Source organism: Penaeus chinensis, chromosome 42 (genome assembly GCF_019202785.1).
Source record: "Penaeus chinensis breed Huanghai No. 1 chromosome 42, ASM1920278v2, whole genome shotgun sequence".
NCBI classification, from domain to species: Eukaryota; Metazoa; Arthropoda; class Malacostraca; order Decapoda; family Penaeidae; genus Penaeus; species Penaeus chinensis.
In genome coordinates this window covers 7,282,613-7,292,612 of record NC_061860.1, presented here as the reverse complement: position 1 = coordinate 7,292,612, position 10,000 = coordinate 7,282,613, and the positions used below count along the sequence as shown (strand labels likewise).

Genomic DNA, 10,000 nt, shown 5'->3' with positions numbered 1-10,000 from the left:
TTGATTACCAAATTCTCCGGCTCATTGCTAGGCGTCTGTCATTGCATCTCGCAAGAAACCACTCAGAGAGCTTGCTGAGTCTCGTAGGGGCATGAGGATCCCTGGACGGTCTTGACGAAGCGGGAGGTGTCGAGACCGATGTTCCTGAAGGCGGCTTCGCAGCGCTTCAGGTGCTTGTCCGACATGCTTGGGGCGCGGGAGAAGATGAAGGCGAAGTCCGCGAAGTAGCCTTGACTGACGTCCACGCAGGAGTGAATGCAAGCGAAGTTGTCGTAGTCCGTGTCCAGGATCACGTAGGGCGCCATGAAGGCTGTGGATAGAAGAATCAGGCGTCATCAGCCCGTCAACAAGCAGCTCAGTTGTTTAACAAACAGAGAGCATCCATGCGTAACGAAAGTGCGCTTTCGAAATACTCACATCCCTCGTAGTCGATGGAGAGGTTGGGTTCTCCCAGAGGCATCGGCGCGATCTGTCCGTTGCGCCGCATGAGGCTCCCTTCGGCGTTGATGCCGGTGGACTTGGCGGCGAATTTCGTGCCATCTGGAAAGACATTTTCTCATTCGTTTACACGAAATGTAGCCATGATATTAAGTGAAATGTCAGTCGATCAATCATTAAAGTTCTTAGTTGACAGTTTCTTCTGTTACGTAGGTTACTTACCGAAAGAATATTCGTTGCGCACGCACTGCTGAAGCAGCTGGTAGGGGTTCTTTGTCAGCGCGATTTCATACCACACTCCAGCAAACTGAAATAGAAATAAGAAGAGATCAATGAGCGACAGTATCAGTCAAGAAATGACGTCAGAGATCCATGAGCGAGCTCTCCACGCCCGCATGACTCCCGCCAAGGCAACGCACCTTCGGGTAGTTGGGCTTCTGCGCGTCGAAGAGGACCTTCCTGTCCAGCGCAGGACACTTTCCCGGAACGACGAAGTCGGGGATTTTATCGGCAGCGACCACTGCTACGAGAGCAAGGACTAGGAGTGAGCTCTTCATATTGCCAGGGATTCTCTTGTGCTGCTCCGTGGTGCTTCCTTCTGCTTTTGTAGCACGAGGCTCCCTGGAGGGGGATGTCCAGCAGCGACCGCCTCTTTCCCTCCCATTTCCTTCGTATAGTTAGCAAAAACTGATCTACCTTTTCTTAATAACCCTTTTCCCTCTTTCGATATAACACACGGCAATGTTCTAAGGATGAAAAGACTTTAGGATCATAAAAAACAACAAAGAAAATGTTTATTTATTGACAAAAAGAAACAGTGGCTAGGAGGAGCTTCGTAAGCCCCGCCCCTCCAAACGCCCCCATCATTCCGCCGCCATTCGCGCATAAAAGCCAAGCCCTTAGCATTCCTTAGCTAGTTGTCGTCAAAGCAAGACAAGCAGAAGGCCACCATGCTGACCGTACTCATTTCTGCTCTCCTTGTGGCTGTGGTCTCGGCTGACGCCATTCCCGAGTTCCTGGTCCCCGGGAAATGTGCAAATGTGGCCATCCAAGACAACTTCGACCTTCGCATGGTAAAGCTCTGATCATTTACACTTCCTCTTTCGGAACTCTACACCTCTCCATAGTTAACATGTCTTACGAGTATGTGCACTTCCCAACAGTATTCTGGCCGGTGGTATCAGACCTCCATCATCGACAACCCTTACCAACCCTTCACTCGCTGCATCCACTCCAACTTCGAGTACGCAGCCTTGGACAACGGATTCCAAGTCACCACAGCTGGCTTTAGCCCTTCCAACGACTACCTCAGGATGCTGGGCAAGATCTACCCGACCAAGGACTTCCCAGCTGCACACATGCTCGTTGACTTCCCGACTAGTAAGGCTCCGTAATCTCAACGCGTGTTTACTGCAAAGAACTCTTTCAGAGTTCTGTGCATACATATATGAATGTGTATATATATAGGATAAAACGAAAATAGGAAGTTCCTAAATGTATTACATATAAAACGCAGCCATGGCTTACTGTGCTTTATATGTATGTATACACTGAGACGCAAACATATGTACATACATATGTGTATGTATATGTATGTTTATATTCCCTGAACTTTTGATAATCTTACACGTCCCTTTCCGACAGCTTTCGCCGCTCCCTTCCAAGTGGTCGCCACCGACTACCACACCTACTCCTGTGTGTACTCCTGCATCGCCTTCAACAATTACAAGGCTGAGTTTGGCTTCGTCTACTCCCGCACTCCGCAGACCTCCGGGCCGGCGACTGAGAGGTGCGCAGCCGTGTTCAGCGCCAACGGAGTCGACGTTTCTGCGTTCAAGCCAGTCCCCCACACGGCGGAATGCGTCTACAGGGCCTGAACAAACGTTTTTCTTTAGCTCGTGACTTTGAATCAAGGGGCATGATTTTTTACTAAGAACAATGTATGCAAAACATAGATAGCTGTATGCAAAAATAAAACATTAAATCAACAGTGTCCTCTTTGTTTACAAAAGTTTAGCTGCGATACATATGATTGGAATAAATTTGATCCAAGTAAAGAACTTTAACAGGAAATGCTTTTATGAAAAAACAAAAACAAAAAAACAATCGCGTGCACTCCACACACGCACACACATACATGCATACGTTTATACGTATATATAGATATATACACACCTATGCATACATATACATATATATGTATATATGTATACAAATATGTGTACATATATCCATATCTATTTATTTATATATGCGTGTGTATGTATGCATTAGATATATGTATGTATGTGTGTATATATGTGTATATGTATGTGTGTAATATATGTATTTAGATTCATATATTTATGAATGTATATATATATATATATATAAGAGAGTAGATTTGAAGAGCGCAAGATATGAGAGAACGTAGAGCGCAAAGGAAAAGCGCCCGTATGGATGAGCGGATGAGTCGGAGTGTGCGTGAGTCCCGTATGAATGAATCCCGTATGAATGAAATCTAAACTGACGGAGATTTAATTTTGCTAACTCTTATAAGGATTGCCTCACTATATGTTATTATTTATCCTTCATTATCAATTTAACATTTAAGTGCTCTGTATTAGCAAATGGTATTTTTTATATGTAATGATTCATACTGACCAACACAAGAATGATACAGAGTAAATAAGCGATATAGTAATAAGGCGATGGAAATATGAAATACGAAACACACAAAGGTGGAAAAATAAATAAATCAGTAATAGTCAGGGGGGGGGGGGGGGGTCCCTGAAAACACACATCCTGATTCTAGCCCCCGGGCAGAAGAGACGTGATTTGTGTGCCCACCCGAGGGGCTATTGTGCTGTGAGAAAACTGAGCCTCGGCAAGGATGTTATTTCATGTTAATGGCCGTTTAAGTGAAGTGAAGTAAAATAAACTGATGTAAGGTGATGGGAAGTGACATCCCAAAAGCGATGTCTTATGAGATTGTACACGGGGATTAGTTATGCAGAGACAGGCTGCCATGCCTGCGTGCCGTTGCCTTGCCTGCTGGCCGCTGCCTTGCCTGCTGGCCGCTGCCTTGCCTGCTGGCCGCTGCCTTGCCTGCTGGCCGCTGCCTTGCCTGCTGGCCGCTGCCTTGCCTGCTGGCTGGCTGTTTTTTGCTCGCTGGCCACTGTCTATCTGTATGCACCTATCTGTCTGCCGGCCGCTGTATACTATACCATCATTTATATGTTGTGAGTGTTGTGTTGGTCACGCTATTTAGAATAGGATTGCATATGGGTATATTTGGTCTTAATAGATTGGTAAAAATGTTCTGGAGTTTCCATTATCTCCCGCAAGTGAACAAATGAGCTTTAAGTAAAAGGTGAACCACAGAGAAGGTACAAGGACTGGTCAAGGGCCCAGGCCAGCCATTAAATGGAATTAGCCGCCTTCACATATATATACACAATATGTCTATATATATTGGTATATATGTGTGTGTGTGTTCAGTATATGTATCATATATGTGTATATAAACATAAACATTAAAGTCAAGACTATTTTCATCCCTGTTTTTTTTCTGAAGGACAAAGTATCCGCTGTTCATATACAAGTAGTCAAGATGACTGGCCAGTAAGCGTGACTTGTGCCTATGTTTGTCCCTGTTTTCCTGAAGGACAAAGTGTCTGCTATAACTTCCGCTGCTCAAATACAGGTGGACAAGATGACTGACCAGCAAGTGTGACTTAACGAGTTTGACAAATATTTAAAAAGATCTTTGGCATCAGTCGCACTTAGAGGTACATTGGTTTATCTTTCATTAGAAAAGGTATACCTCGGGGATTTCCGCATGCCAGGGCAGGTTTTCGTTAGTAAGCGCTTATTATACATTCATACTTTATTCTACACAAAGACATATTCACACAAACACACATATATGTATATATATATATGTATATATATATATATATATATATATATATACATATACATGGTATAAAAACCCACAATGTAAAACTAGATTTATTGAAAGTTTTACATTGTGGGTTTTTATACCATAGTATCAACACGGTAGAGTATTTTCTCCTTTCACACACACACACACACACACACATATATGTGTGTGTGTGTGGGTGTGTGTGTGTGTATATAAACATACACACATATATATATATGTATAAGTATATATATATAAACACACGCACACACACATATATGCATATACATATATATACATATATATACATATATATATACACATATATATACATATATATTATACATATATATACATATATATACACATGCACACACACACACACACACACACACACACACACACACACACACACATATATATATGTGTGTGTGTGTGTGCTTATGTATATGTATATATGTATAAGTTCATATATATATATATACGTATATATATATGTATATATTTGTATATGTGTGTGTGTGTATGTAAAGGATCTTTTGCTTTCACTGGTGTATTTCGTCATAGAATCAATCACATCACTTAATTATGTTTTCACTTTCATTAAAAGGGGGTATTAAAAGATGTCATAACCATCACCATATATATTTACAATTGTTAAACAAGAAAATAGGTATATATCCACGTCCCAGCAAGCGTATCAAACGGCCCAGGTGTCACAGGGCTTGTTCAAGCTTGACGCTGCTCCGATTAATCTCGGGGGCACGCGAATCACAGTATCGTGGCGCCTGGCGTCAGCAACTTCGTTAAGTACATAAAACAAATACTGAAAACAAGAAATGAATGTAAATAAAATGAATAAAAGTACCAACGATATACCACGCTATACGAATCAGCGTACTCAAAAGATTTTCCTACTCACGAGGCGAGGGTCACAGTGTTCACACGAACAAGTGGTATGGCAAAGTGACCGATTACATGCTAGAGTAAACCCAGGTGAGGCACACCTACGCACATGCGCATTACACTAAGGGGATATGAGGAAACTTACTATTAAACAAAAATAATACTTGTAGATGTACACTTCACTCTGTATAAATATTTACCAATATTTAAAAGTATTTTAAAAATCGGGATACTATAAACCCGATATAGCAGTTAACAAATAATTTACACAAAAATGGTAAATATGTTATATAATCCCTTTACAGTGTATGTGTTAGTGCACTCATACACACACATATATATGTATATATACATAAACATATATATATATATATATATATATATATTTATATGTATGTATATGTATATATATAAATATAAACACACACACACATATATATGTATATTATATAAATATATATGCATATACATATATACATATATACATATATATATATATGCATATACATATATATGCATACACACACACACACAAACATATGTATATATATATATATATATATATATATATATATATATGCACACACACACATATATATATATGTGTATGTGTGTGCGTGTGCTTATGTATATGTATGTATGTATGTATATGTACATGTATATAAATACGTATATATATATATATATATATATATATATATATATATATATATTAATATATGTGTGTGTGTGTCTGTGTGTATTTGTGTGTGTGTGTGTGTGTGTGCATGCATACACACACACACACACACACACATATATATATATATATATATACATACACATATATATGCACACAGACACACACACAGACACACACACACACACACACATATATATATATATATATATATATATATATATATATATTTATATGCATATACATATATATACATATATATGCATATACATACACACACATATGTATATATATATATATATATATATATATATATAAATATGTATAAATATGCACTCACACACACACACACACACATATATATATATACATATATATATATATACACATTTATATATATATATGTGTGTGTGTGTATTATGTATATATATTATGTATATATATGTATGCATATATGCATATATATATATGTATGCATATACAAATACATATATATACATATACATATATATATATACATATAAATATATATATATACATATACATATATATACTTATACATATATATATATACATATATACATATATATGTATAAATATGTATATATATGTGTGCGTGTGTGTGTATATTCATATATGTATATGTACACACACACACACACACACACACATATATACATATATATACATGTATATATAAATTATATATATATATATATATATATATATATAAACATATACATATATATACATATATATATATATATAAATATGTGTGTGTGTGTATTTATATATAAATATTTATATTTATGCACACACACACACACACACACACACACACGCATATATATGTGTGTGTGTGTGTGTGCGCGTATGTATATGTATATATGTATATGTACTTGTATATGTATGCGTGTATATATATGTGTATATACACGCATACATATACATGTATGCGTGTATATACATATACATATATGCATATACATACGCACACACATATATATATATAAATATATATATGTGTTTGTGTGTGTGTTTGTGTGTACGTGCAGACACACACACATGTATATATATATATACGTATATATATACTGTCCAAATACATATATACATATACATACGCACACAAACACACACACACACACACACACACATATATATATATATATGTGAGTGTGTGTGTATGTGTGTGCGTACGTATATACATATATATATGTATTTGTACGTGTACATATATACGTATATATATATATATATATATATATATATACATATATATATGTGTGAGTGTGTACGTATGTGTGTGTGTCTGTATGCGTGTGTCTGTGTGGTGTGTGTGTGTTTGTGTACGTGCGCGTGTACATGCATATGAATTTATGTGTATGTGTATGCATATATACATATACATACACATATATATACAGTGTGTATGCATATACATACATATATATACATGCATATATATATATACATACATATATATATATATATATATATATATATATATATGCGCACTAACACACACACACATATATATATGAATATATATGTATATATATATATGTTCATTTAACTTCTTTTAATATGACATATGTGTGTGTGTGTGTGTCCATGTACGTGTGTAATATATATATGTATATATATTAAATATGTATATATATTCATTTATATACATAAATATATATATATTTTCTAAAAATCTGAAGGATAGAATATGGTGAAGGTGAAGGTACAGTTTATAGAGGATAGATCTGAGGTTTTATTTGTGATATACATCTTTATGTTTATTTTTATGAATTTTTTGTTTTTGCTTTTGTTTTAGTTTGAAGCCTAACGATATAAAAAAGGATATCTCCCCATGTGCGTATGAAGGGGAGGTGGGGGGGGGGGGATAGGAATCCAGCCTGGAAAGGTTTTCGGTCCGCTGTTCTACATTCAGTCTAAGCGAAAGGTAACTCTGAGGAAAGAGAAATGCAAAATGGTCTCCAGATGAAATGTGTTTTTCCTCAGCCATTCCTTCAGTTAATGCTCTTTAGAAGGGATGGTTAGCAGTAACAGGACTTGAGTAATATATTTGTTTGTTTATTTTGGGTTATGATTTTATATATTAAATGCGATATTTCGTTTCTTTTAGTTTTATTGTATCTAGTGGTACCATGTGATTACAATATAAAGCTTTTATACGATCTTGATTACCAAATTCTCCGGCTCATTGCTAGGCGTCTGTCATTGCATCTCTTAGGAAACCACTCAGAGAGCTTGCTGAGTCTCGTAGGGGCATGAGGATCCCTGGACGGTCTTGACGAAGCGGGAGGTGTCGAGACCGATGTTCCTGAAGGCGGCTTCGCAGCGCTTCAGGTGCTTGTCCGACATGCTTGGGGCGCGGGAGAAGATGAAGGCGAAGTCCGCGAAGTAGCCTTGACTGACGTCCACGCAGGAGTGAATGCAAGCGAAGTTGTCGTAGTCCGTGTCCAGGATCACGTAGGGCGCCATGAAGGCTGTGGATAGAAGAATCAGGCGTCATCAGCCCGTCAACAAGCAGCTCAGTTGTTTAACAAACAGAGAGCATCCATGCGTAACGAAAGTGCGCTTTCGAAATACTCACATCCCTCGTAGTCGATGGAGAGGTTGGGTTCTCCCAGAGGCATCGGCGCGATCTGTCCGTTGCGCCGCATGAGGCTCCCTTCGGCGTTGATGCCGGTGGACTTGGCGGCGAATTTCGTGCCATCTGGAAAGACATTTTCTCATTCGTTTACACGAAATGTAGCCATGATATTAAGTAAAATGCCATTCGATCAATAATTAAAATTCTAAGTTGATGACAGTTTCTTCTGTTACGTAAGTTACTCACCGAAAGAATATTCGTTGCGCACGCACTGCTGAAGCAGCTGGTAGGGGTTCTTTGTCAGCGCGATTTCATACCACACTCCAGCAAACTGAAATAGAAATAAGAAGAGATCAATGAGCGACAGTATCAGTCAAGAAATTACGTCAGAGATCCATGAGCGAGCTCTCCACGCCCGCATGACTCCCGCCAAGGCAACGCACCTTCGGGTAGTTGGGCTTCTGCGCGTCGAAGAGGACCTTCCTGTCCAGCGCAGGACACTTTCCCGGAACGACGAAGTCGGGGATTTTATCGGCAGCGACCACTGCTACGAGAGCAAGGACTAGGAGTGAGCTCTTCATGTTGCCAGGGATTCTCTTGTGCTGCTCCGTGGTGCTTCCTTCTGCTTTTGTAGCACGAGGCTCCCTGGAGGGGGATGTCCAGCAGCGACCGCCTCTTTCCCTCCCATTTCCTTCGTATAGTTAGCAAAAACTGATCTACCTTTCCTTAATTACCCTTTTCCCTCTTTCGATATAACACACGGCAATGTTCTAAGGATGAAAAGACTTTAGGATCATAAAAAACAACAAATAAAATGTTTATTTATTGACAAAAAGAAACAGTGGCACTAGGAGGAGCTTCGTAAGCCCCGCCCCTTCAAACGCCCCCATCATTCCGCCACCATTCGCGCATAAAAGCCAAGCCCTTAGCATTCGAAGGCAAGACAAGCACAAGGCCACCATGCTGACCGTACTCATTTCTGCTCTCCTTGTGGCTGTGGTCTCGGCTGACGCCATTCCCGAGTTCCTGGTCCCCGGGAAATGTGCAAATGTGGCCATCCAAGACAACTTCGACCTTCGCATGGTAAAGCTCTGATCATTTACACTTCCTCATTCGGAACTCTACACCTCTCCATAGTTAACATGTTCAAATGCAATGTCTGACGAGTATGTGCACTTCCCAACAGTATTCTGGCCGGTGGTATCAGACCTCCATCATCGACAACCCTTACCAACCCTTCACTCGCTGCATCCACTCCAACTTCGAGTACGCAGCCTTGGACAACGGATTCCAAGTCACCACAGCTGGCTTTAGCCCTTCCAACGACTACCTCAGGATGCTGGGCAAGATCTACCCGACCAAGGACTTCCCAGCTGCACACATGCTCGTTGACTTCCCATCCTGTAAGTCTGTCGTGTGACTAAAAGTGATTCTTTGTGACACTGTTGGATAAACTGAGCAT

At 39.2% G+C, this 10,000-nt stretch overlaps 4 protein-coding genes across 4 annotated transcripts in view; 2 read left to right on the top strand and 2 right to left on the bottom strand.

The window, feature by feature from the left end:
* Positions 1-62: 62 nt before the first annotated feature.
* Positions 63-995, bottom strand: LOC125048026 (crustacyanin-C1 subunit-like). Its single transcript, XM_047646612.1, has 4 exons — positions 858-995; positions 661-745; positions 418-540; positions 63-310 (listed from the first exon to the last, which is right to left on the bottom strand). The coding sequence occupies exons 1-4, from the start codon at positions 993-995 to the stop codon at positions 63-65; spliced, it is 594 nt and encodes a 197-aa protein (XP_047502568.1).
* Positions 996-1,366: 371 nt separating this feature from the next.
* Positions 1,367-2,322, top strand: LOC125048041 (crustacyanin-A2 subunit-like). Its single transcript, XM_047646664.1, has 3 exons — positions 1,367-1,511; positions 1,602-1,818; positions 2,083-2,322. Exons 1-3 carry the CDS (start codon positions 1,389-1,391, stop codon positions 2,313-2,315), a joined length of 573 nt encoding a protein of 190 aa, XP_047502620.1. The 5' UTR covers positions 1,367-1,388; the 3' UTR covers positions 2,316-2,322.
* Positions 2,323-8,183: 5,861 nt separating this feature from the next.
* Positions 8,184-9,119, bottom strand: LOC125048024 (crustacyanin-C1 subunit-like). The gene is made up of 4 exons (XM_047646609.1): positions 8,982-9,119; positions 8,785-8,869; positions 8,539-8,661; positions 8,184-8,431 (listed from the first exon to the last, which is right to left on the bottom strand). Exons 1-4 carry the CDS (start codon positions 9,117-9,119, stop codon positions 8,184-8,186), a joined length of 594 nt encoding a protein of 197 aa, XP_047502565.1.
* Positions 9,120-9,494: 375 nt separating this feature from the next.
* LOC125048007 (crustacyanin-A2 subunit-like) overlaps positions 9,495-10,000 on the top strand; it is an 818-nt gene continuing 312 nt past the window's right edge. The window contains exons 1-2 of the mRNA XM_047646581.1: positions 9,495-9,621; positions 9,725-9,941. Of these exons, the coding sequence (XP_047502537.1) occupies positions 9,499-9,621; positions 9,725-9,941 (340 nt within the window). The 5' untranslated portion in view covers positions 9,495-9,498. The remainder of the gene's footprint in view (positions 9,622-9,724; positions 9,942-10,000) is intronic.

Bases quoted from the DNA above. Each gene is read 5' to 3' on its own strand.
- LOC125048026 (XM_047646612.1), bottom strand. From the start codon at position 995: ATGAAGAGCTCACTCCTAGTCCTTGCTCTCGTAGCAGTGGTCGCTGCC. The intron at 541-660 runs GTAAGTAACCTA...ATGTCTTTCCAG, and splicing joins GCGCAACGAATATTCTTTCG to ATGGCACGAAATTCGCCGCC. The intron at 311-417 runs GTGAGTATTTCG...TTCTATCCACAG, and splicing joins CTCCATCGACTACGAGGGAT to CCTTCATGGCGCCCTACGTG.
- LOC125048041 (XM_047646664.1), top strand. From the start codon at position 1,389: ATGCTGACCGTACTCATTTCTGCTCTCCTTGTGGCTGTGGTCTCGGCT. The intron at 1,512-1,601 runs GTAAAGCTCTGA...ACTTCCCAACAG, and splicing joins ACAACTTCGACCTTCGCATG to TATTCTGGCCGGTGGTATCA. The intron at 1,819-2,082 runs GTAAGGCTCCGT...CCTTTCCGACAG, and splicing joins GCTCGTTGACTTCCCGACTA to CTTTCGCCGCTCCCTTCCAA.
- LOC125048024 (XM_047646609.1), bottom strand. From the start codon at position 9,119: ATGAAGAGCTCACTCCTAGTCCTTGCTCTCGTAGCAGTGGTCGCTGCC. The intron at 8,870-8,981 runs GTGCGTTGCCTT...TTTCTATTTCAG, and splicing joins AGAAGCCCAACTACCCGAAG to TTTGCTGGAGTGTGGTATGA. The intron at 8,432-8,538 runs GTGAGTATTTCG...TTCTATCCACAG, and splicing joins CTCCATCGACTACGAGGGAT to CCTTCATGGCGCCCTACGTG.